The 27,532-nt window shown below is 45.3% G+C and overlaps 1 protein-coding gene across 1 annotated transcript in view; it reads right to left on the bottom strand.

Annotated features, from left to right (window-relative positions):
- SHC3 (SHC adaptor protein 3) overlaps positions 1-27,532 on the bottom strand; it is a 145,111-nt gene that overhangs the window by 43,748 nt on the left and 73,831 nt on the right. The window contains exons 3-7 of the mRNA XM_019936230.3: positions 21,459-21,522; positions 19,075-19,194; positions 15,477-15,530; positions 10,240-10,291; positions 244-370 (exon numbers count right to left, since the gene is read on the bottom strand). Of these exons, the coding sequence (XP_019791789.1) occupies positions 244-370; positions 10,240-10,291; positions 15,477-15,530; positions 19,075-19,194; positions 21,459-21,522 (417 nt within the window). The remainder of the gene's footprint in view (positions 1-243; positions 371-10,239; positions 10,292-15,476; positions 15,531-19,074; positions 19,195-21,458; positions 21,523-27,532) is intronic.

The following is a 27,532-nucleotide window of genomic DNA, read 5'->3' as shown; positions in this document are numbered from 1 at the left end:
GAAAATGTTTTTCTAAACATTGGGAGCATCGCCCATATGTCGGCTTCCATCTGTCAGTTTCCTGAGCCATGGCCCAGCACCAGTCAGGTGTCTCCGGGCCCAGGAAGCCCTGGGATTAACTGTGTCTGTGCAGAGCACTCCTCGGGGAGGTAGTTGTGTGGTTTCCTCCTTTTAAGTGTTTTCAAGAGGAAAGGTCAGAAAATGCAGAGAGGTCACTGCAAACGGTGTCACAGCGCTACTCACCGGTCGTGGAGAGCAGGGATCTTGGAAGGACACTGCAAATATTGCTTAAACCGGAGCTCAAAGGCTTGTCCGATGGAGCCGATGACCTCCTGGGCCAGCCCGTCACAGCATTCCAGAATGTGACAAGCTGTAGGAGCAAGGGACACAGGCTCATTAGAGACAGACACTGGAGCTACCCAGGCTCCTCCTTCCTGAGGGTGAAAGCCCGCAGCCTAGGAAAGAAGAGAGGGACAAGGAGGTGCCTTTCATGACATGTCCTGTCAGCTCTGCGTGCAGCTTAATCCCTGAGAGCCCCCAGCAGTACCGTTTAACCGCAGAGATCCATTTCTTAATAGCCTATTCTCTCCAAAAGTAAAGGTTCTATTTGTAAGTACGTTTTAACATTTTTAAGTTCAACTTGATTGCTCTTCTATTGCTTTAGAGTCTATAAAATATCAACTCAGAACTTAGTAGGGAAACAGGGTTTGGAAGGAAACCTTAACAAGACAAAGAACCTGATAGTAACAAGAAATGAACCCCTTTAAGACCCCGTGAGGCTTAACAAATGGACTTAAACTGGCTCTTATTGAATGAATCCTGAGGTATCCGATGGACTTAGAGCAAGCTGTTTGCTTACTTCCTAGTGGGAGTAGAGTGTCACCACCAGACGTGGCAACTCAAAGCAATAAGATCAACAACCTTGTAAGATGAGTTTAAAGGGATATTAATTAATCACTATGACCATCCCACCACATGCCACCTGCATCTACACTGGACGAGACTGGATATTCATGCCAGTTCTCAGAAAAGGGGTGTTGGCAGGCCCCTCAGAGACCTGGAGCAACCTTTAACCCCTTTGGGGTGCCCGCTGTCATGGTGGCCAGGCTGTGGTGTAATCCATGTGGAACCTTTGGAGAAAAGAGGGTTGAGTGGGGGAAGGCACCTAAAAAGGTCCCATCTCTGCTCTACAAGAAAGTAGAATGTCTTCTCCCCAGACACACGTCCATGGCATCCCACAGAAGAGTCCCAGACCCTTCACGTTGTCCCGTGACCAGCATGACATGCTCTGTTACTAATGGGATAAAGGCATCTCCCTGGAGAAAATGACAGATGCATGTGTCACACTCCATCTTTCTCTTGCCACCAGTTAGGATACAATTGTGTTTCAAGGAGGTCCCTCCAGGAGCACAGTGGGTGCCCAGCAGTGAGAAGAGGCATTGCTACAGGGGTAGCCATTCCCCAGCAGTGATTAGGGAGATGCAGAAGCATCCCTCTGCTGCAGGAGAAGCGAGCACAGAAAGAGGACTCATTAAGGTGGGAACTGCGAGGGAAGGAACAGAGACATCACCACCTCCACAGTTTGGCCACTCTTCCATCACGATGCCGCCTTCTACACGCACAAAGACAGCCAGGCACCACAGAGCTCACCCTGATGGTGGCTGCTAGGGTGGGGGGTCTCAGGCTTCTTCTCTCCCCAGGCTCGAGGAGGGAGCATGCTCCTGAGGACACAGGGACAAGCATTTCCTGGGAAGAGCAAGTGTAACCGGATTGCTGCTTCAGACTGCAATGCAATCCCTTGGATACATTAGCCTATCTCAGATATGGCCAAGGGATTTGTCCAAGGAGACAGGTGTCCCGGCTGTATTTTATTATTGAGTATTGATATTGTTTTATGTTATTATTGATATTAGTATTTATTATCAACCCGGTTAGGCACAAAGCAAGGCCATATTAAGCAGCTGTTGGAGTCATGGGGTTGTTCGTTAACGGATAGCAGTGGAGGTGTCTTTCCAGCCAATAAGGAAGTAGGAGTCTAAGACAGAGTGAGAGAAAGACACCTGGCTCCCCCACCTGCCCTGTGTTTCCAGCCACACCTGCCCCCTCCACGCAGCATTAGCACCAGCCAAGAGAACTTGCTGGCCAGTACTTTAGAGAAACAGAATAACAACTGGGGACGGAAGAAAGTGAAGCTTATTTTTCTTTTAAGGAGAAAAGCAGTGCCCTAGCCTTAGTGAATAAAGAGCAAGGTTTCTGCAGAGGGGGCCATATGATCAATCCACACGGCCCCCTCATCTTCTACACACTAGAGAGCACGAGGTTGGAAGTGAGACTTCTTTAAATCAGTTCCTGGGACATTGGGAAGATGCAGGGCTCTGGGTGGAAGCACCCTCACTTGGTGAGGGTGGAGCCCTAGTATCTGGTCTAGATACCAGAGGGTGAAAGGAACTGCAGATGCAGAATTAAATCACGACTCCAGGCTCTGGGGCCTGGCTCATTCCTCCGTGGACCGTGAAAACGTCATCTGTTGGCTAGGTCTGAGGATCCTCTGTAGAATGGCCTCTCTGTGTTCCAGAAACCCACTCCAAATCCAGATCTAACCCTGGGCTGACAGTCTCTCTGGACCTGTATTTTCTCTGACTGTTGCAACAGTCTTTCGCTAAAAGCTACTGTCTTCTAACCTCACCTGTGTGACTCAGTGTGTGTTAGGAATGATGAGGTTCTCGCCACAGGTAACCATCGGGGCTGCTTGTTTTACATCCCATGAGGAAAGGATGGATGGAGGTGTCATTCATGAGCAAGAAGGAGAACTGGATGAGAGGCAGGTACAGAGTGGTGGGGCCCAGGATCAAGACTCAGAATGATGTTGTAAAACATAAAACATGGCCCCAAACAAACATAGGAGCAGCAAAATGGGGTCATTCCTCATTCTATCCCTTCTGAAGGGGACGGGCTCTTTGGCAGCGGTGCAGTAGTTGCTGGGGTGGGGGGGTCTCCGGGGTGGGGGGTGGGGGTGCTTTTCTGCCCATGCTGGTCTCTCTCTCTGACCAATAAGCAAGGCTGATGTCGCTTTCCAGGAAAGCCAGCTCAGACCCCACAGCAGCCAGCTCAGCCCTGACACTAGTGAGGGGACTTCATCAGGCCTCACCACAAAGGTCACTCCTGACCTGGGATGAGCCACTTGAGAGCAGGATGTGCTGCAGCCCTTGTAACCATGCCAGATAGAACTGGGGCACAGCATCTTTCCTCACACAGCAGCCTCCTAATGGGTTAACCACACATCTTCCCTGCACAGTAGACACTGGCAGATCAGAAGTCCCTCCGCAAGTTTCCCAATGGCTCCAAATAAGTCCAGAGGCCAGTGGCTGCACCTGTTCATTGGTGTTCAAGACTGCCCTGGCCATCTGACTGATAAATGGACTGCAGGCCAACGGGGGCCACCATTCATCTGAGCTAGCTCTCTGAGCCCTGCCTGGGATGGCTGCTCCGTTAGTCAGCACAGGCAAGTGACGCCACAACAACAAACAGCCCCAGCATCTTAGTGGCTGAAAACAATCCCATTCTCACTTGTTCATTTCTGGGCAACTCTCCAGGTGGTGACCCCATGAACCAAGCTGCTTTGATCTTTCAATCCTGAATTTCAACACAAGGCCTCCTCCCAAGCCAGGGAAGAAAGAGACAGCAGGGCCTTGTACCAGCACTAACTGCCTCATCCATTCTGCTCTCACACAGAACTGTCGCCTGGCTCCTCCTCCACCCAGGAGAGGCTGGTAGTACAGTCTCCTGCGAGCTTGGAAAGAGTGAGGTCAGGACATCAGTGAGTACTAGCAATGCCTATCACATGCACCAAACACCCAAAAAGGCTTTACTTCTGTAAATAAGAAATTGTCAAGATTTTCTCATGCTTACCTGTGAAGAACTCTTTACTATACTGAGCATGTGTCCCAAATATGTATCTACTTATTTATAAATTGTGAACATATATTCCTGTGTTAATATAATAGTATGTATATTATAAAAATATCTTTCAAAAGATGTTAAAAATGATACAATAAAGATAAAATAAAGTTCAAGATGTCTTGTTGGCCCTGAAAGCATCACACTGTCATTTATTATCTCAAAGCAAGATAAATATTTTGGGTGAGGTTCATCACTAATGATGATGGATAGAAATTCATCCTCCCATCTTTGAAATATTTTTCTTAATCATTTTGAGTCTGGAGGGGTTGATTCCTTATCTTAGCTGATTAGATTATTGTTGGGGTGGGTTTTTTTGTTTTTTGGGTTTTTTTGCTTTGTAAAAGTAAGACCCCACTTTCCCACCCCTTCTGTGGTCAGGAGCAGCTGACATACAGAAAGGGTGTCACTGGCTCACTGCACCCTTTACATATGACTACGGGGTAATACCCGCTCTATCTCAGATCAGTGACTATAGACAGAGGCTCCAGCATGTGTTTCCCACCACAGTGGCTGCTTCCACACCCTGTGGGATGGGCCACCCCACCTCAGTGGGCATCGTTTTCATGGGGCGACTCTGCAAGTATGAGCAGAAAACCTCTCAGGATCTGTGCTGCTCTTTTAAGAAGTCATGGCCCCTCCCACCCACGCCCACACCAACCCAACTCACACTTCACAGCCATCTGGCCTCCACAAGGCAGCCCAGCCCTTGAAGGGGTCCCATCTCAGACTGTCCCACTGTCCTCTTATCTAGACTCACGGACTCTCCAAGAGTTCAAATTCATAGCCAAGTTCTCTATCAACTGGTGACTGACATAGGGAACCTCGGAGATACCTGGAGTCATTACCTAATCAGAAAAAAATCCTACCAAACAATGACTGCTGTCTCTTCCTCTTAGTGGGCTGATAACTCTCACCCCTTAAAAGGAACACTGAACACCAGTGAATTCTTACCAGAGAAATGGAGACTCCAAACTCAAGCATAGTTTTCAGCCAACCCTAGTCTGTTCACTTCATATATCCACATGTTCCTCATTGTTCCAGACTTTTTTGATCTGAGACAGGTAAGAACTCCAAGATTCAGCTGCCATGCTCTTAATTAAGAGTTGTTTAATATCTGTTCTAGCCCCAGAGTGGAAAACTAAAACTTTATGAGGAGATAATTTTGCACCTATCAGACTGGCAGGGATTTAAAAGTCTGAAAATTCCAAGTGTTGAACAAGAGCTGAAGCCAAGGAGCCCTCCTGTGCCACTTGTGGAATTATAAAGTGAAATAACCATTTTTAAAAAACTGAAGGTGTTCCAGAACACAGTGATTTGTCCCAGAGGTATAAACCCTAAGAAAATTCTTGCACATGAGCACAAGGCAAATGTACAAAATATTTACTGCAGACTTCACTCAATAGACACTTATTGAGCACCAACTCTGTACCAGGCTCTGCCCCAGGATCTCCAGATACAGCAAGTAACAAAACAGTGTCCTGCTCTCACCAACCTTACAGTCTAGAAGGTGGACACTGAAAATAAAGAAGGAAAAATATACCATTAGAATGGGTTGAATGGTGCCCCCCAGCAGCCAAAGCCCTGTCTACATCCTGACCCCCTGAACCTGTGAAAAAGAGTCTTTGCAGATGTAATTAAGGACTCAAAATGAGATCATTCTGGATTAGGGTGGGCCCTAAATCCAATGACAAGTGTCTTATAAGGGTCAGAAGAGGAGGTGACACAGACACAGAGGAGGTGATGTGAAGATGGAGGCCAAGGAGGCCATAAGCCAAGGACTCCTGGAGCCACCAGACGCTGGAAGAAGCAGGAAGCCTTCCCCCCTGGAACGTTTGGAGGGAGCATGGCTGCTGACACCTTGATTTCAGACCCTTAGCCTCCAGAATTGTGAGAGAGCAAACTTTTGTTGTCTTGAGCCACAAAGTTTGCAGTAATTTGTTAGAGCAGTCACAGGAAACTAATAAAACCATAAAGACAATAATGTGAAATAAAGGGGGTGATGAAGATGATGTTGTAGGGTGACATGTAGGATGACCAGGGAAAGCCATATAGGAGGTGGCATCGCAGAAGAAGCCTGAAGGAAGTCAGGGAGTGAGCCATGGGAAGGTCTAGTCTAAGAATGTTGCAGGCATAGGGCTCAACAGGTGCAAAGGCCCTGAGGCAGGTGCTTGCTTGCCATGTTCAAGGAAGAGCCAGAAGATCAGTGGAGCTGGAGTGGAGGTGAGGGGAGATCATAGGAAACGAGATAGGGGATAGAGCAGGAGTGAGCTCACATCATGATGAGTGAGACAGGCAGATACTTTGTGGTGGAAGGAAAGACCTAGCTCTGTGGCTTGTCAAGGTGAGGGGGCTAGGAGGCTTCTGAGCAGAGATGTGCAGCAGGCTGGTAACTACACAAGTCTGAATTTCAGCCAGAAGCTTGGGCTACGCAGGAACATTCATAGTCTTTGGCACAGGGTATTTAGAGCTCAGGGACTGGTTTGCTTATTTAAAAAAAAACACACAAAAAAACCATGGTTGACGAAAGCCAGATATGGGAAACAACCTAAACATTCACTCACAGGAAAATTAACCTCCCACCACAGTGTTATGAGATGGAATTTAACCTCCTGGCTTAAAAAAATAAATCATTACTTTCACCTATTATACAGAAGAGGTTTTACTCCTAGGGGAAAGAAAAGCCAGAAAAGGTTCTGTATTATTTAAGGAGTTCATACTCTAAGTTTCTCCCGGAAAGTCACCTCCTGCGGCCTACAACTGTCTGAGGCCAGAGGAACCCTAAATTCAGTGTTGAAATGACCGTGAGCTAGTAGAGAAGCCTGGAGAAGAAAGCACAGCCATGTGAGGCAGTAGTCCATGGGGGGCTTCCCTCTCAAGTCCAATCACCACGTTTCCCCCTTATTCAGGAAATCCTGGGGAAAGGGCAGCAGGATGTGTTAGAAGCTATAACAGCTGAACACTCAGGCCTCTCTACCATCAGGTCAGCACCGTAGGATATGACTTTCCACGCAAGTTCAGGAGTTGCAGAAGGCGCCTGAACAGGGATGCTATTGTGGTTATAAATTATAGGAAGTACATGCCACCTGCAGGCAGCCATATGTCTAATTAGGACATTATTTTTTATGTACTTTTGTGACCCAAACAGTCCATTCCGAACCAATAGACATTAGATTGCAGGGAATGGGAGTCCTTGTGTAGTAATACAGATTCCAATGTGAAAAGAAAATGGTATATTAGGATCCAGCAAAGCCTGATTTTGGGGGCTTTTTATCCTACATATATCAGTAGTCACCTTCCAGGTCTCCTGTCAGACCTGCCTTTCAGCTATAAGGTGCCAACCTCATGAAACTTCACTCATTTGCAATCCCTACCTTCTCAAGATGGTGGTGGTTACCATAGAGCTTAATGACATGGGTCAGAGATCCTTTGCCCTTCCACCAGATTAATTATATAAGCCATGGGTTCTTGATACTAGAGAGAAAATATAATTTTTTTCTCACTGTAAATACTGCTAGATTATCCAAAAACACACACCAGAATGTATAAGCAGGAATCAGTGTGGAAAGGACAAATGATAACAGTGAGGGACTTTGACCCATCTCTGCAGGATTTTGACAGAAGACTTTCTGGGCTCCAAATGTGCCTTGATGCCTGCCTGCCTTGAGTAGCTATGCCTGCAGCCAGGGAACCACAATGGGGTCAGCACATCAACTGGGGCCTCTGCGTGGGGAGTTGGATATTTAAGAGTCCAAATAAGAACATTCACTCCCAGAATTTCTTGCTAATCTGACTCCTGCATGGCAGAGGCCATTCTTATTCAACTAAACTCTCTTCCTGGCCTAGGGCAGGAGGAAAGAGAAGAGAGCAGCCAGGGGAGCCCTCCCCCAGCTCCTTGCCGAAGGAGGCAACGGTGGGTGGACACATATCGGATGGAGGCAAAGCCTGCTCTGAGATACTGTTCATGGCCAGATCTATGACTCCCCTCCCTTCCCACACTGCCTCCCAGGAGGCTGGGGCTGCCTGGGTACGTGTGGGAACAGAGATGTGATGGATAAGGAAGGCTGCAAATTCCTGTCGGAGGGCAGGTCTGGTTCCCCTCCCCTGAATCTGAGCTGCCTGGGACAGCTTTGACTAGTCAACTATGACAGAGATGAAGTGGTGCCTGGTCTTTGGCATCCACTTTGGCATCATTGAGCCCAGAGTTGCTATGTGGGAAGTCCTACTGCCCTGAATCAGGGGCCACTTGGAGGGACCCTGAGACTCCTTGCAGAGGGAGAAGGACCCTTCTGGCTTTGGCTTCTTGTCCTCCCTACCAAGGTCCAAGGCGTGGAAGTGAAGTCAGCTTGGACCCTCTAGACCAGGCCAGCCACCAGCCAAAGACCACCCAATACCCCATTGATGCCACAGAGAGCAGAAGAATTGGCCAACTGAGCCCTGCCTGGACACTTAATACTTCATCATATCAAAAGATATTTTAAAATGATGGCTGTTAGGCCATTAAGATTTGTTACAGGCAACAGATAACTGGAAGGAGGGAGTGATCCTCTCCTATCAAGCATCTCAAAGGACCCCTATGCTGCTGGTGCCCCCAAAGCACCAGCAACGGCGCAGAGGTCTGGTGTCTGTCTTTACACCAGCACTGCATGCAGGTCCCAAAGGGAGCTGGTCCAGCAACCATTGAGCACATGGAGTGGATCCTGATTTCCATGACTTTGAAAAGGTACTGTGGACAGAAGGTGCTGCTGGTTTGCAGCCGTGAAACAAGGTATCAGCTTGTGTGCTTCCATGGCCCTAAGTCAAATAGCACAGGGTTAAACTCCTTCAGAGTCTGGACCTAGAGCCTGATTTCTCAGTCCTGGCTGTACATGGGAATCATCTGGAGAGCTTTTAAAAAGTACAGTTGCCTGGGTACCCCTCTCTGAGGCCTGAGCATTGAGATTTTTTTAAAGCTCCCCAGGTGATTCTAAAGTATAGTTCATTTTCAGAACCATTGACCTAGGAGCCATTAAGGGTGTAAAAAAAAAAGTCTAGGATTACTTGAAGTTAACTTAGAACAAACAAAAATAAAGGAAGAACTTCAACAAGTGTTAACTCTGGGATGAGTGCAGCCTGCCACCTCCCCCTCCCTCAAGGCTGGTGGGAAAACAGAATGCTAAAATCTCATCTGTGGTGAAATTTTAAAAGAAGAGTAGGGCTTCCCTGGTGGCGCAGTGGTTGAGGGTCCGCCTGCCGATACAGGGGACATGGGTTCGTGCCCTGGTCTGGGAGGATCCCACATGCCGCGGAGTGGCTGGGCCTGTGAGCCATGGCCGCTGAGCCTGCGTGTCCGGAGCCTGTGCTCCGCAGCGGGAGAGGCCACAACAGTGAGAGGCCTGCGTACCGCAAAAAAACAAACAAACAAACAAAAAAAAACAAAAGTAGAAGAGTATATATATGTATATGGACAGACATAAAACTTCTGCAAAGCCAGCTAGGAAATCTTAACAATGGGTACCTGGGGTAGAGGGTGGGAGGAGGAGGGGAAGCAATGGGTGATAGAGGGAAGTGCCATTTGTAGTGTTACAAACCCCACAGGTGACCTCCATCAGTGAGTTCTAAATTGGAGTTGTGCAGCACCTGGTGGCTTTCTGGGATTCAAGGGTAGTGCCCCCTAATCAGCTCACCTGTCCAAGCTTATTAACATTGGAGGGGGGGACCCTTTGGTTTTGTAAATGATGAAAGAAATGGGGTGGTGGGTATGTAGGGAGGGTCTAGGAATAAAGGTTCCATGTAGATGGGAAGTACTTGGATGTTTCAAATCCCCTACCCAGCCTGTGTTTGAGGCCCTAGCACCTTTGTGGGGTGTAAGTGGGCAGCACCAGAGCTTGGACACTGGCTTCCAGGGCCATGCAGAGCAGCACGAGGCTTCTCGGGGAGACTTAGTTGGCAGTGGACGCACAAGGAGCTGTAGCTGGGCAGGAGGCCAGCGGTTTGCAAAGTCTTCAGGTGTAACTGAGGGCACCTTCAGAGTATGAGTGGGAGCTGCCATCCGCAGGTCAGGTGTACCAAGCTCTAGCCATCTGGATATAAGTGTGTTTAAAGCTCTCAGATATCCAGCATCTCCTAACCCAGCCAGGTGTGCCGCCACGCTTCACTGCCTGCAAACCTCAATTATCGCTAACAGTACGATATGACACTTAGTTTGGATGAAGAGGGCTGAGATCATGAGGACCATCTGGTATCCATTGTTAAGCCTGGCTGCTCATGAGTGAGAGATGACGAAAGTCACACATTGCTTACCTCTGCGATTAACAGGGTCCTTAGCTACGTACGCAACATAGTCTGTTGTATCCTGTGAAAGAAAAATGAGATGTCACATCACTAATCACAGGTGAAGACAGGACAGCAGACACATCATGCATACAGCAGATCAGTAATCAAGAGTAGCCCTGATGACAGCCCAGCATTTCTCAGACTGTACAGTGGGCAGGAATCACCGGGGATCTTGTGAAATGCAGATTCTGACTCCACAGGCCAGGAGCTGGGCCCGAGGTTCTGCATCTGCAGACAGCTCTCACAAGACACTGATGCAGCTTCGCCACACCCACACTTTGAGCAGCAAGGGTGTGAAGGGCATCCATTCTCAGCATGTCGGATCACTGAGGAGCTATAAACACACTAATACCTGAGTCCCAACTCCCAGATAATCTGATTTAACTGGTGTGGATGTGAGGCCCAGGCATTAAGGATTTTTAAAAGCTCCCCAGATGATTCTATTATGAACCAAGGCTGAGAGCCACTGCTGTCAGCTGTCTCCAACAACGATCCTCAAATCTGAGCTGGGGTCAGAATCCCCGGCAGGGCTTGTTACAGCACAGATTGCTGAGCTCCAGCCCAGGGTATCCGATTCGGCAGGTCTGAGGTGAGGCCCCGAAACGTACATTTCTGACAAGCAACCAGGTGCTGCCGCTGATCTGGGGGCCACACTGAGAAAATTAGAAGTGATGTTCAAAGGCTGGTTGCAAACATCCCTCATGGGTGGATGAGATATGGATACGATGACATAAGTAGTAATTTTAATTCTTTTAAGATGTTTCAAAAGCATGAGCTCTATTTAGAAGTCTCACCCTTACACATGAAATATAAGTCCCCTTGCCTGCCTCATCTACTTGGCATGCAGAGGAAACGATGACCTCAGGAGTGAGCCGAGGTGACCATGTGAATTTTAGTTTCTAAACAGAGGAAACAATAATTCTCTTAATTCTTGAAAGCAAAAGAAAGACTTTCCTGCAAAGTTGACATTTTCAACATTCAAAAAGTCTGGGGGGGGCATGGTAAAGGTCTCCTCGTTGTTGTGGATATTTCCCCCATGTGATGGTTTTGGAGGACTCCAAGGTTATCGATTAGCTTCCAATGTTTTCAGCATCTGCAATATTCTCTGTCGTGAGTTCCTTCTTTGTGATACTCTATGGGCAGGAGAAACGACCCCTTCTTTCTCCACAGGGCTCCAGAAAACCCTCCAATGTGTGAGGGGAAGAGGGAAAGTGAGTGTGGAGGCAGGGGAGGAGGATGCAGTGCTTCTGAGAACCCACTGCAGGGTGCAAGTCGCTTTTCCAAACATCACTGCCCTGCAACTCAAAAACACCCACTAAGACTAAGAAGGGAGAGAGCTCTTCCGGCAGCTCTTGACGTATTGGACTGCTACCCTGAGGTCATTCTCCAGCATGTAGTCTATCTAAGCTGTTTCCCCTTCCTGCTCAGGCTCTATCCTCTCTCTTTTTCTCTCTCTATCTCTGTCCTTTGGTGTATTCACAGACTGACCTGGGAAAGGGAGTGGGAGTCCATCAACCGGTCGACCTGACTTCCTGCCATTTCATCAAGGAAGATCGGGTCAGAATCTGAAGTTACTGGCAAAAATAAGGATTGTAGCTTGTAATCATAGACACTCTTCCTGGATTCAGGAGATGTGAATGTCAGAAGTGGACTTAGGGAGCACTAGCTTCTCAGTCTGAGATCCATGGAACCCTAGGGTTGGGCAGGTATATTCTCCAGTGTTTGAGATGTCACCAGAATCTCTTTTCATGCTTTCATTTCTATGATAATCTTAAAAGTTAATACAGTAATATGCGGGGTCATCTGAATGACACCTGTGCCATCAAGCTCTGCACGCAATTTCAGTGCCAAGATTTTCAGTGGGGTTTCCAACATTACGGGTGCCAGGTTTTTAAAGAATCAGAGAGAAAAGAACAGTCAGATGGCTTTGCCCCACCTGAAGCAAATTAATGTCACATTTGTACACAATGATGTACCACTGAAGTGTTTACTTGAATGGAAGAAATCAGTGGAAGGAGTGAGTCATCTGGCGCCTGTGGTAGTAGAGAGATGCTGACCTCAAAGGCTTCTGCACCATGGTAGCCAGTTCTAGAGTCACATTGGGAGCAGAGATTTAGTTTCAACAAAACTTTACTCATCACAGTAAATTAATTTTACTTTGAATGTTATTGCCTTTACTGTGTTTATTTGTACTTAATTTCCAAGTTTGATTGGGATTTACAGTTTAATAAAAGGAATAAACATAAGGAGTCTATACATAATTTATTTTTGTACATATTTGTGTAACAAAACTAATTTGAGTCCACATTAGTAGCATATACAAGGAAATTCTTCTTTTTAAATTCTTACTCCAGTCTGAGAAATGCTCCTCTGGCTTCAAGCTAGGGAAGGAAGACTAGGTAAGAGATGTGATGTGTCCCTGTCACTCAGATGATCAATGGCCAAGCCAAGGACACAGCTTTTCCAATGCCAATATTGATGCATTCCCGGCACAGTGGGGGAGTGTATTGCTGTTAAAACAATGTTCTTGACATCACCCAGTCACACAGTGAGCACTCTAAGTGCCAAAGATGGGGATGCCAAGTGCTTGTTCTGTATTTACCCATGTCTGTTCTCACTCCCCAAGTTTTTCTGAGCCTGACCATTATTCTGGCTTTCTTTTGGTGATCTTTTAGAACTGCTAATAATAGTAGATTATAATTGTAGTATGCCTTTTTTTTTTTTTTTTTTTTTTTTTTTTTTTTTTGCGGTACACGGGCCTCTCACTGTTGTGGCCTCTCCCATTGTGGAGCACAGGCCCCGGACGTGCAGGCTTAGCGGCCATGGCTCACGGGCCCAGCCGCTCCGTGGCATGTGGGATCTTCCCGGACCGGGGCACGAACCCGTGTCCCCTGCATCGGCAGGCAGGCTCTCAACCACTGCACCACCGGGGGAGCCCTGTAGTATGCCTTTTTTAATTGCAGGGATTAACTGTGTTTTCCAGTCTGTCTTATTTGACATTTCAAAATACCATTTTCTCACCCAGTAAACTGAGGCACAAAGCAAAAAGTAGATATATACTTAGCAGCAGAACAAGGAATAGGACCTAGAATTGTTGGTTTTATTTAAAAGGTATACCAATTGTAATGGTTATAAATAAATTTGGAATGAGAACTCATGCACAATGTGATGTGCATTTGAATTGGTTAAAATAAAAAGTAACCAGGCTTCCTGTCCCCTGGAATCATGACATTTTCTGTATCAGAAAAAAAATATTAAAAGTTATGAATTACTTTAAGGGTCACTGAATGTTTCCTTTTTTTAAGAGGAGGTGATAGGGAAAATTGAAAATAGTTCACAGGTCTTTGTGCATAGTGGAGAATAAAATAATTCTAACACAGGACAATGTATTTGGCTTTCCGTTTTCTAGATCTCTGCATCTCCACTCAATGTCAACATGAAGATGAGGTTTGAGACAAGTTCTTGAAAGGAGATATTGATGCAGGTGTGCAACGTTTCTGCCTCTTATTTTTCAAACTGGGTTACCTTCCAAATTTAAGAATCTATGGCTCTAAGCATCACATTAGGCAAGCAAGTAGACAGCCACTGCAAATTAACTAGATCTGGTTACAGATATAAGTATAGATATGTGTATATGTGTAGTACAGGTAGAGAATGAGTGTATACATATGTCTAGATATAATCTTCAGAAATGCTCCTTAGATGGGCTTGATTATGGAACACTTCCACTTTCTAAACATACATCTCAGTGAGGTATTTCATTTTGCAGTGGATCATAAGAAATTAAAGGATTGGAAATAAAGTAAAAGAAGGGAAGGGAAGGAAAAAAGAAGAGGAAAGCATCCTGGAAGACTTCTGAAAATTAGACCCTAAATATGAAATAGGGCCAAAGCCAGTGGAACCCACTGAATGAGATGTTTAAATAATGCTCTGGTCATCCTGTGACACTTTAGCAGAAGATTAAGGGCAAAGAACCATCTGCAGGGTGGCCAAATCCCTCTCCTGCCAGTGCCCTTGGCTCAAGGGTCCGAGACAGGGAGACTCCTGGGGCCTCTCCCTGCAGCCTGCATCTCCCCAGCAGGAGCTCAGTGCTAGGGAGATAGGAGTGATGCCTCCCTGGAGGCTGTAGCAGGTGGGAGAGGGAAGGGCAGGCGCAGGCTTTCCTGTGGCTGAGACACTCAGTGTCATGATTATACTGTCCTTTGGGAACATCGAGATTGGAGCCAGCAGTGGAGATCACTCCCTCGATTTGGGTTTCAATGTGCCAACAGCAGTTCTGCAATCAGGTTACACAGGTAGGAGTATGTCAGGAAAGATATATGAGTTAAACACAGGGCATGGTAAAAATCCCCTTCCCGGGCTAGAAATAGACAAGGTCCCTGGCCTTGGGATAAGGAGTAATATAATGCACTAATTACTCAGGCTATCTTGGACCAGTAAACTCTTACATAAAATCTGAGCGTTGTCTACCGATAATTTGACAAAATAATACAAACAACAATAATGATAACAGAAACACTGCCCTGCCTGAGGAGGAAGTGGTTTTCTGAGTCCTGCCTTTCCTGACACTGAAACTGAATGCTGGCATTGTATCGTAGAATTCCTGACCGAATGTGGGGAGCAAATTCCCTTGTTGTTCCACCTTCTTAATAAAAGAAGCAATGAAAATTAGAACATTCTCGTATTCTCTATCCTCTCTCTTTTTCTCTCTCTATCTCTGAAACTCCTTCCCTGTTGGCAAAACAAAGCATTAAAAGACTACAGTGTTAAATTTGGAGAGAAAAATACCAATTTCAAATATTTATGAATAAACCAGACTAAGTAAATTCACAGCCTTTGAATAGACTTAAAATCCAAAAATGGAAGACTCCAAGGGAGAGCCAGTAGAAAAACAGGAACAAAGCAAGATTAGCAGAGTCACGAGTGCACTCCAGCAACTTGAGAAACCAGTAACTTAAGAAAGCCAGTGCTTCAGGGATTTTTGACAGCTTTTTACTAATGAAATGAAATTTAATGGTAGGTCCTTGTCATGGGTTACCCCTAAAAAAAAATGAGAGTCAGGAAGAGCTTATGAAAGGGAAGTGGAAATAGTTGGTATCACAGCTAACTTTCTTTATAGGGTCCTAAGAGGCATGCTTCTGAAGCAGGGCCCCTTTGCAGCAATTCTGACAAGAGCAAGAGGAAACAACTCCATGGGCACTTACCGGGTCTCCACCAGAGGCAAAGGAGATGGACTGCATGTGATGATTTGCTATAATCTGCCAGGTCCAAAACAAGAAAAGAGATGTGCCGTTATTACCTTTCCCATGTCTTGGAAAACTTACTGTTTGTTGGCAGGAAATACAAATCCACAAGGATTCCTGATAATTGGTAAAATTCATACCCAATGAAAATAACAATTATAAAAGTAATAACAATAGATAACCCTGAATGAACTTTCACAACGTCAGACGCTCATCTAGCTGCTTTGCCAGAATTATCTCATTTAAGTCTCACAGCAGCCCTATGAGGTAGGAACTATTGCAATCCCATTTTACAGATGAAGAGCCTGAGGCCCAGAGGGGCTAATCGGCTGGCTCAAAGCTCTACAGCTAGTTAAAGGCAGAGCTGTGACCGAACACAGGGGATCTTAACAACCATGACTCTTTGAGAAGGAAAACGTCTCAACCACACACCAAAACATGTCAACTGTGCAGTTTCTGTTTCCAAAGACACATGAGGTCTTTGGTACAGACCCCATAGCTGGAGTGGAGGGAAGTGTGGCTGTCTCCTACTTCATCCCATTTGTATCATGAGCACATGAATTAGAAAGCCGGCATCCAAGATCAAAATTGGTGTCCTCTCAGGCACTCTTGTAATTTATCAATTTAAAAACCACCGAGGATGTTCCAAGTTAATTTTAAATTGGGAAATTTCCATTAGCTTTATAAACTGCAGCATACGGTGGGATTTAGTAGACACTGAGTAAATTAGGAGCTGCCCTAAATTTAAAAGGCTACATAAGTCTTCCATGCTATTTTTATCTTTTTAAAGACAACATAGTGACATTGAAGTAAATTTCCGGGGGTGGGAACAGCACTCTCGTCTCCATCCCAGCATAACCAGGTTTCTTTCTGCACAGCCCCCTCAGGTCCTCGCCGGCAGGCAGGCAGAATTTACAGAGCTGTAATCCTACCATCCAAGGGATTTTTCCAACCATGCTCCAGTAAAACTCAAAGCAAAACTATAACTGAATTACAAGATAAAATTAGATATTTTTAAATGCCTACTTCACTTGTTGGCACTTGCAAAACTACTCAGGATCTAGAAAAGCCTGAGTATATCGATGAATAAAAACAACGAGTTCAGCTCTGTAGCCTGTACCCAAACCCAGCTGGATCAGACTAATAGCTGCCCTTTGCAGCTTTCTGAATTCTGCCTCTAGTCCAGGGGCAGAGGGCTCCCAAGAGAGCAATGAGGACATAGCAGTCCCCAGATGATGACAAACTATGACTTCTAAAGTTGTTCATTTTTTGCTTATTGAATTTTTTGTTTATTTAATTTTTGATTCTAAAGCAGCTCTAAAACTGGGGTTTGGAAATCAAAGTGAACACACAGATTTAAGAAAAAAATGGAAATCATATTTGGCCAACGTGACTGTTACTGTGTGATTGTATGTTGTCCCTTTGGGTAAGATAGACATTGAAAAGGAGAGTAAGAAAATTAGAGCTAATTAACTAAAGGATGTGTTTTGCTCTGAGGGTGTTTCATCTTGCTTCTTCTCCTTGAGAGCTCTGAAAAGGAGAGCTAGCTTTGCCTTTCTGCTGGCTCTCTGGTTTGCGAAGGGTCTGCCCACTCGGGCTCCTTGTATTTGCTACAGCCTGGCCCTTAACTCGGGAGAGGCAGAGGGATGTGAGCTCTGGGTCCTGCCAAACCTTCCTCAGACTGTGCTCATGTCACCCGAGCTGCCATTCCCCAGGCATCCCCCCAGCCCCACACTCCCTCCCACATCCACATAAACAAGGGCGGGACAATGAGACCTGGATACGCCCAACCAGCCCCCAACCCGAGGATGGGATGGCCAACCATGGTGACCTCATCGTTTCTGCTCTGAGAGTCTGCCTCTCTCTCCCTTTTTTTATTTTTTGAGGTAGAAGGGAGAATTAGGAGATAAGATCTCACAGAATTGAGGACTGTGGTCTGAGGATTCCTACAAACAAAAGGTATAGAAGCCACATGAATAAGAATGAAAGAGAACAGACTTGTGGTTGCCCAGGCAGAGGGGGCGGAGGGAAGGACTGGAGTTTGGGGTTAGCAAATGCAAACCATTATATATAGAATATATAAACAAGAAGTCCTACTGCATAGCACAGGGAGCTGGATTCAATATCCTGTGATAAACCATAACAGAAAAGGATTTTCAAAAGAATGTATATAAATGTATAATGGAATCACTTGGCTGTACAGCAGAATTAACACAACATTGTAAATCAACTATACTTCAGTTAAAAACAAAAAGAATGGAAGTGAGCGTGTGAGGGCAGCGCCGAGCAAGGCGCACCGTGAGCCACCACGGTGCTCAGCAGGAGGCAGCTCCAGAGAAACGCTGAGCCTCTTGCACGTTCTTAATCTGCCACCTAACGACTGGTTACCCATCCCTCGGAAGGGCCGATGAGAAAAGACAGGGGATTATCCATCAGTTGAGTGAGGACAAAGGAATGGAGTGAGAAGTGGCATCCACTATGTCAAAACACAGCCCAGGTGTTGCCTCTCATTTCTATGCTAGATATAGAATTTATTTCAACATCTTGGGTTGGGACAGGGGTGCGGTGGTGTCCCATTCATCCTAAATGAAGCTGGGGATGCTGCTTGCTTACCTGGGGAATATGGAATCAATAAATATGAATATGTATAGCAACATGAAGGTACCCCTAGGCATCCCTGGTAACACACTGCCAGAGTCAGGAAGTGTGTCATTCAGAGGTCTGTGGATTGCCCATCCCTCTCCGTGTAGGCACATCCAAATCCCAGCTCACACTGTCAGCAGCAGAGGCCCAGACTGGGCAGAGCAAGTGAAGGATGGCTTCGCTCCACCTCCCACCTTTATGGTTTATGAGCATTTTCACCTCCTTTGCCTCCTTTGGCCTTTAGAACTCCCCTGCTGGTTTCAGGACAGCTACTCATACACCCACTTTCCCAGCTAAAGGAACTAACAATCAGAGAAACTTAAGATATAGACACTGAAGAAAAACCCAACTATCTTAACAGGGTTTTCCTCAGTAAGCATCGTCGTCCCCACCTCAGTCAGTAAGGGCCCCGTCCGCACTGGACATGCCACAGATGTGCCATACTGCACCAACCTATGACACTGTCAACTAAGAGAGGCTCCAAAATAACAACCCACGAAGAAGTAAAAAAATACTGCCAATTAAACCATGACATGCCACCATCTCAAAGATGATAAATCTGAAAATAAAATGTGGACGGTAGAACCAACAAAATACAATATTAAGGAAAGCAAAATAGGTCAAGGACATTGAGAGGAGACCTCTGGGCATACACACACCTCTTTTTACACTATAAGTAAACTGATGCGTTCATGCATTATCCTCAAAAAAAAGGTAATTTATAGCAGAATTCAAGAGACCCAATTCCATCTATCATTCTGTCAGCGACCTTTGGAAGTGGCCAGAGTTTGTGGACTGGTGAAGATTTTACACAAATGTGCTCCGCAGGGACCCAGTAAAGCTAGAAATGGGAAGCCTTGTGCAACAGCCATGGTTTGGGGGCTATGGGCAGGGCAGGGCCTGAGCACCTACAGACCTGTTTCGAGTCTGGGGTCCGCAGGTTCAGGCTGGCGGTGGATATGGTCAGGGAGATGCTCATCCCCGCAAACTGGAGGTTGCTCTTGCCCAGGATGCTGGACAACATTTTGCTCGGAGGCTGTGAAATCAAGCAGCATTATTTTAGCTTTCCGTTCACAGGAGGCCACACTGTCAAGACCTCTACGCTGTTATCTTCCACACCTTCAACCTCCACCGTCCCCTCTCATCGGGCACGTGAAGGCAACATTCCAGGAATGAGCTGGGAGTGTGGGATCTGACACTAACATACAAACTCTAGAATACACAATAGGCAAACTGTAAAGCACCTAATATACACACACTGAGATGACGACTCTGCTGGAAGGTCAGAGGTGTCAGTACACCAGGCAGCTCCTGTTGGGGTGTGTCTCATGGGGTCACTCATAAGTCCCAGGAAGGCGCCACAGGCCAGGGCCTGAAGCTTTGCAGCCTCAGAAACCAGTTTCATCCTACCAGGAATCAAACTACTCAGGACCAGACTGAAATGGAGCAGCTCATGGGGCTGATGAGCAACTAAATGGTCCAGTTAAAACTCAGGGGTCTGGAGCCAGCACAAGGATGGACAGACCCAGTTCTGCTCTAACTGGTGCATCAACCAGCCCTTCAGAACTGTCCTTGGCACAGGGACCCACTAGCTGTCCCTTCCTTCCTTTTCAGAGTAGAACATGCCCTCTTTTGAGATGCCAATTAAGACTAGTTCTTAACCAAGCAGGCATCGCTTTTGAATCCCCTACCAGAGCTATTTAAAAATAGAGATGCCTGGGCCCCACCCCAGAGATTCTGATTTAGCATACCAGGGGTGAAGCCCAGAAATCGACATTGTTTCCACCACTTTCACCAAGAGGCCTGAGAGGGAACCTCGAGACTTGCTGGTCGGGTACCAAGTGGCTGTGAAAGACGAGGTTCCTTATCTCAGTTCTCAGATGCCCTCCTAGTTCCTGTATTCAAGATTCTGGAGCCTTGTCTGGCTTCTATGTCCCCTGTGGGCTGACTGGAACACAGGCTGGCACATCTAGATGAGTCTTCATCCAAAGTTCTCTGCCTGAAACCCAGTTGCTCTGAGCGCTCACAAATGTTTCCGGTCTACAAAGACAGAGCTGACCCTCAGCCCTGGGAGCAGCAGAGGCAATCACACAACCTGTCCCAGAGCCTCAGCCTCAGGACAGACTCGGAGATACTCACAGGGATGCGCTCGCCACCATTCAGTCCAGGCATAGAAAAGTCTGGATGGTGGATATTTAATTATGTATTCACTACACACTTAAGAAAAGAGTTTTTCTGAGCTTTGTCTTAATCCAGTTTTTTCCTTCTGGTCCAACCACCTCCAGGATGAAAAGGTCGAGTCCAGGGGTTGAACGTGCAGCCCGTGGAGCCAGGTGGCCTGAGCTTGAGCTCAGCTCCACCACCTTCTCGCATTGTGGGTTCTTATACCTGTGCCTCAGTTTTTAACATCTGTAAAATGGGGATATTCAATGGTGTTCTAGAGCTGTCTTGTTCCAGCTAATGAGAGACAATTATTAAATTTTTAGGAATTTTATGAGCTGGCCATTAAAAAGAGCTGCTATTAAAAATTAATTTATGTAAACTTACAATTAAATCAATTACATTTTTAAAAAAACAAACAATAAATACTCAAAACTCATCACTTCCTAATTGTTTCCACATTAACTATTACCTATGCTGTTCAGGTTATTTAGTGTGGACAATGTCCTTGTCCACTACATGTAGTGGGGACATTGTGTAAGGGTGACCGACCGCACATCTCTTCCCAACTCCACTTTAGAGATGTCAGGTTAGAGCTTGAAATCGGCCATTGTGGAAGCGTTTATGCCACAGAAACTGGCAAACACAGCAAATTTAGTGCTTCTCAGTCTCCACCTCCAGCCCCAAGAGCCTGTTGTTAAACTATTACCAGCACACCACTGAGGTCATCAACCACAGAGTCGTTCTAATGAAATGAACTAATGTACATAAAGGCTGAGAAGAATGCCTGGCCCTGGTTTACATGTCTTTCAGTGTAGATCTGGGATGTTTATTTTGACAACCCTATCAGTTAGCCTTGAGAGCTAAATGTCCTCGTTAACCACATGGCAAAGAGGGAATATAAGCTCTTTTTGTTTTTAAAAGTGACAAGAGTCACTGGTGAGTTATGCCCTTTAAATCAACAGATGTCTCTTGGCTCCCCTTTGCCCAGCAAAAAAAAAAAAAAAAAAAAAAGTGACAAGAGCCGGGACATGGAAAAGAGATACGGAACAATTGTGTGTGATTAAAGATGCTGAGTGGTGACAGAAGAGAGAAGAAGTAAAAGAGACACAGGTAGGCACGGAGCCGAGAGAACAGTACCTTTCTTTTCCTGAAGGCTCCCTTGGCGCCAGGGACGGCTTCGCAAACCCGGCTGATGGCTTCCCTTAAGAGAACAGGAAGAGAGAGATCCATTTTATCCCATCCTTCAGGATTACATAACCCAGACGTTCTACACGTGCGAAAAACAAAACTAAGCAAACCACATCTTAGAGCCTCTGGCTGGCAGTATCCTAATTCTTTCTGTTGCTGTGGTTGTATCTTAAGGGTGGGATATGAATCGATGCCACACTTTCTTTTTTCTGTTTTTAATGTTTGGTTAAGATTATATTTTAGAAAATCAGTACCCTGAAGTGCTGAAGTGTACTCTTCTGGATGTCCTCTCCATGGCCATGGTCATGGCACAAGGCCCAAACCTAATCAAGCATTGCTATTGATTAAGATCTTTCTGAAGTGAGTCAGAATGTAATTAAAAGAAATTTGGTCCTCTGAGTTTTATTCCAGCTTGTGCAGTTACTAAATATCATAAAATCAAGAGGATTTTGAAGGAGGACAGGAACTCCAGGGGTACACAAATGAGCCAGAAATGAGGCTCTGCATAGGCATTTCTAAAGCATCTACAATGTGCTGGGCACTGTCTTGAGGAAGGAGGCAAGGAGCATTCTAGTACCAAGGGGGGCTGACAGAAGGACCAGCTGCAGAGGGTCTGACCCACAGGTCTGCCCGGCGCAGGAGGGCACGGGAGCAGTGGGAGGGTGAAAAAGTAAGACTAGACAGAGACTGCTACAGTCCAGAAGCTGGAGGCTGGTGGGGACGTGGCTTGGGCAGGTGCTTGAAAGCAAGCATAGCTCAACTTTGTGACTCGGCCTCAGTGAGAAATAATGGGTGATATGCCAAAGGCAGCTCCAAAGTCAGGAGCCCAGAAAGGAGCTGGGTGAACTTCTCAACTCCCACATGGGGAAGGACAAAATAGTAAAAGAACACAGAAAAAAAAAAAAAAAGGAATATGGAGAAACACTGAATGATAGAGAAGATAATAGGTCCTTAGAAACATTCCACAAACTTTCTCAGCTGAATACTTCTTGAAATTATTTTCTATCATCTAGAAACATAATTACTGTCACAATGCGATGCTTTTAAGGGAAATATGACCTTGTCAAATTAGGTGAGAGACTATTAAGATAAGCTTCACATTTGCCATTCAATTCATTGTACAGAGAGAAGAAAGAAATACTATTTTAAAAGTTCAGATGCCATAAAAACTATAGATTATGAATCACCATGACTCAGAAAAAGTTTGTTTGAAAGAAACAAGTGTTTTTTTGATGTTTATCCTTAGTCATTTATTTTATAATAATATTCTAAAAGTGGTTCTATCAAAATAATCATCCAAAGTATTTTCTAAAGGTAAATTCCTTATTGAAGAGAGTCAAGTTGTTTCTCTAGAGAAACATGTATAAAAAGTATCTATATTTTATCTGTTTAATTTTTAAAGCTTGATGTGTGTCTGCACTGTACTTATTATATTAAATGATACATTTAGCTGAGCAAAGCAGCTCAGTCCCTGATAGTCCCAATAGGCTGGAAAGACATTATTTGGTGGAAAGTTTCCAGTAAGTCATTCCTTAAATACCCCTAGTAAGCATCGTATTTCTTTTCCCATCCACTGACATAGAGGATAAGAGAAAAAAAATCAGTCTTGGATGACAGTTTTCAAAAAGGAAATGTCAAATGTCTAATATATTATATAGGTTACACATCATCAAACGTCTAATCTAGTCAGGCTATGAAGCTTGGGCAGAAGGCCTTGCTGCTTATGTGCCACTTTGGGAGACGGAGGTGGAAACAACCAGTGAGCATTAAGAGTGGGATTGTGGAGAAAATGTTGCAAATAATAAACATGGTCTATCAAACAAATCCTCCCACAGAGAGGCAAGCAAGCATCTCAGAGAACATTCAGAGACTCAATATTTTGGCCTTAAATTTTGCAAATGTAAGACGTTCCAGAAATTTATCAGAGCTCATGGACTCAAGAAAGTCCTAGGGATCCCCCCGTCAGCCAACCTTTAGAATTCCCAAAGAGATTTGCAAACCAAGCTGCTTTTCAGAAGAATGCTGTCCTTTCATCACTGGCAAAAATTTGTTTCTGATGCTCATATAAATTGTGTGTGTGTGAATTCTCACTTCAACCAGGTTGATGGTATCTATTTCTGTTTGAAATAGAAATGTAACATAACTATTAGTAATTGCAATAGTTAGATGACTGAAATTAGTAACTTGAACTCCAAAGTCTAATTTAAATATAACCATTCTTACCGTCTCTCCTTATTGCCTAGCAGAGTGCCTTTTGGTGAGTAGTGCTATTTTAATTGGTTCTTTTAGCAATAATTATTTAGCTTTGTGTAAATCCATTTAATCCCAGTTTGAGCCTCAGGTAGTGACTTTGCCCTGTTTTTAGTAATGGAGAGTGCTTCCTAACATTCTTTCCAGTAAGACCCCATTTTGGTAAGCCAACCCATGACCTTGGAGTTCAGTTAATATGAAAATGGAATATTTGGCACCTCCAGAGTCATCTGAAAGTAACTGAAGCCAGCCCCAAATGCTAACCCTTACTTTCTCATGAGTGCACCATCTTCCCCTTTTGTCTAAAATTCTCATCATTAGAGCCAGTACCTTTGATATTTTAATAGCTTTTTCATTAGAATGTAGTACTGGATCCTTTGAAATCACGCTGCACCATCTTACTCCCTACTCACCCATCTCATTGCTACCCACCCAGCCTCCCCAAACACACATACACACACACACACACATTCGTATTTTACAGGCTAAAAAAAAAAAAAAATATGACATCTGGGTTACTTCTACACTCATTCACTCCTATTCTAGTGTGTGGGGGGGGGGGGTGCAACAAACGAACACATATAATGGTAAATTGCAATCAATTTCATGAAGAAACAAGAAGGAGAGGTATGTAGAACGTGTGGATAAGTAGTACATGCCACCCCCAAATATGTCTCTCTGGTATAAGGATCATGTTGAGCTGAAGGCAATTAAGAAGAAGCAGATACAAGAAAAGTCCCTGCACTTCCCCTATTGGCCTAAAAGCAGGACATAAATTTGTAAAGGCATCCCCTTCCCCTCTCTACCAAGAAGGACAGACATTAATCACTGGAGACAACTCTAGACCCTGATCAACTAAGAGATGCACCAGAGGAATCTGCATAACAAACCTTGTTACTAGCTCTTATCTTCCATAAGTTTCCTCATACATTTACCTTCCCACAGCTTGTCACCCCCAGAAACTCAAAGTCTTTTTTTCTGTGTCTTGTCAATTCTGTACAGATTTTTCATCTTCGTTTAAGATATAAGCCCAAGTTCTAACCACTTCTTTGAGTTACTCATCACTGAATTTCACTGCGAGCATGTGCACTTCGTGCTTTAATCAAGTTTGGTTTTCTCTTGTTAATCTGTCTTCTGTTAGTCTAATTTGCAGGGTCCCAGCCAAAGAATATAGGAGGGCAGAGCACAAAAGTTTTTTTCCTTCCCTACAGAATAAATGCTGTAATTCATGTCAGTAGGGGTGAAGAGTTACCCAGTGAGTGGCATTTGAGTGCCTGGGCAACTATCCAGGAAAAAGTAAGTTGAGTTCCTATCTTATGCCTTACATGCAAATAAATCCTAGATGGATTGCAAATTTAATTTGTTTGTGATGAACCATAAAAGTACTAAAAGAAAATTGGGAAGACATTTTTAATCTCTGAATCTTAGAATGATACAGAAACCATAAAAGGAAATATTGACACAATATCATAAAAATAAAACTTTATGCACAAGAAAAAAATGGTAACATTTCACAGCCAAAGAGATAATTGTCCTAATATAAGTCAATAAGGAAAACATCAAAAACCCAATAGAAAATGAGTAAAAGATATGAACAAAGAGTTTACACAGGAGATAAATGGCACTTGAAAATATGAAAAGATTCTCAGCTTTACTCATAATAAGAATACAAATTAAAGCCTATACTAAAAGTCAATTTTCACAGCCAAAGATTTAAGCTTGATAAGAACTTGTTGGTAAAGTATCCCACATCAGTGAGAATGTAGCTTGGTGCAGCCTCTGTGGGGGCAGATTGGTCATATCCCTAACAAAACCCTTTCATCCAGCAGTTCTACTTCTGGGAATGCATCCTCTAAATACTCTCAGAAACAGGCCAGAAGATTCATGTACACACTATTGATTGCTGCAATGTTTTAATAGAATGATAGGAAACAATCAATACCTATCAGGGGCCAGTTCAATAAATTATGGTTCCTCAAAAAAATGGACCGTCAACAGCGTTGTTGATGGTGCCCTCTCCACTCTCACCTCCCTTTTCTCCTCAGCTCTCCCCAGGCCACTCTTGTTCCTACTAACTGTTCTGCAAAGTCGCCAACACCCTCCCTGGCACCAAATCGACAGGCAATCTGCTGTCCTCACTTCCTTGACACACTTCTTTTTCTTGACTTCTTGATCCCACAGTCCTCTGACGTCCCCCACCATCCTGGGTGCTCCTGGTCAGTTTCTCGCCTTCTCCGTGACTCTACCTCTAAATCACGGAGAGCCCCAAGGATCCGTTCCACCCACCTCCTATCTGTCCTCTGTGTGACCTGCATGAGTGGATGGTACAATCTGAGAACGAGTTTACTGCCCCAATGTCTTCTGTCTAAATCCACTCGGGGCCAGCTCCTCCCTGGCCCCGGACGGAGCCCTGGGCATGCCCCGTATCTAGTCCACTCATTTCCAGAGAAGAAAATATCCTCAATAACTTACAACTTACTCCATTTTCCTATTTTAGAGGTAAAAATTCTTAGCCTCAGCATAATAATAAAAACCCAGAACATCATTTAAAGTTAGAGCTCTCCTCCTTCCCTTAGCACTGTCTGGGGCTCAAAACCTCCCAGTGGTCAAAGAAGGAGGTGCCTCCCAACCTTCTGGCTGCAGTTTCTGACCCCTTGACTGGGATGGTGCTCTGGGGGTGCCTATGAAGAAGTCAGGGAGCACTGAGTGACACTGACAGCCCCGGCTGGGCCCTCTGGCCAGGGTTGAGGTTTGCAGCCAACTCCTCCCACAGCCACTTTCCTTGTTTCTTTAAGGCTCCTCCCCCAACCCCGGGAATATTAGGGTGCCCATGCTGTGAAATGGACAGTGTCTGTTCTTCATCTGCCCACACACCTTCCCCCTCCTGGCACCAACACCCATGGGGCAGGTCCAGCCTCTTGCTGCTGACACGGCCCCAATCTTTAGCAGTAAGCATTCCAGGGTGAGTTCAGTGGGCTCATGGCCCCATTAGGGTGCCTCCTGCCCACAGCACCTTCCATCAGCGGGAGGTAGTTTCTCCCCAAACACACTCACTCCTGCTTCAGGTCTCAGTGGTGTGGTCCAATGGGCTCCCCAGGCTCTGGGTGACACATGCCAAAGTCAGCGTCATTTGCTGAAAGCCCCTCACTCTATCTGAAGCAAGGGGGAACCACCTGGCCCCTCCCACATTAACAGGGTAGGGATCACAGGACACAGGACTCTAGCCAAAGAAATCCTCTCTGTAATTCCCAGCTTCATTCATTATACTTCCCAGGTGAGTGTTGGACAAATAACAGCAAAATAGATTCCCACGCCCATCTTGTCTTCCCAAACCCTGCCTGGGTGGTCCCACACCATAGCCCTTCGGGACTGCTGGAGCCATGCCCTGACTTGGATCTCAGCTAAACAAAGACAGAGTCTAATTTTACTCTGCAGTTACCTCCATCCACTCCTGTTCTAAGGTGTCTTATTGTCTCTAGCTCCAAAGGCCTCATTTGTCTTTATCTCCAGCCTCATTTGTCTTCCATCTCCCAGAATGTTGGTACCAAGATCTTATAGACAATTACCACATCCAATTGATATCTCCAGCTCATTGTCTAAAGTCTCCTCAGACTTAATCTTTTCAAACAAAGCCTTGACTGTCCCCACCAAAAGCATTCCTACCCTGGTCTTCCCATGGCGGAAAACGAGACCATGGTCCTCTAGAGAGCTGCCCTCACCCCCACCCAGGAACTGTCCTTGATCCTCCTGTGCCACGCCCACACCAAATCCAT

The sequence above is a fragment of the Tursiops truncatus genome, chromosome 6, assembly GCF_011762595.2.
Source record: "Tursiops truncatus isolate mTurTru1 chromosome 6, mTurTru1.mat.Y, whole genome shotgun sequence".
Lineage (NCBI taxonomy): Eukaryota > Metazoa > Chordata > Mammalia > Artiodactyla > Delphinidae > Tursiops > Tursiops truncatus.
Note: the sequence above shows the minus strand (reverse complement) of the source record. Positions and strands in the feature narration are given on the sequence as shown.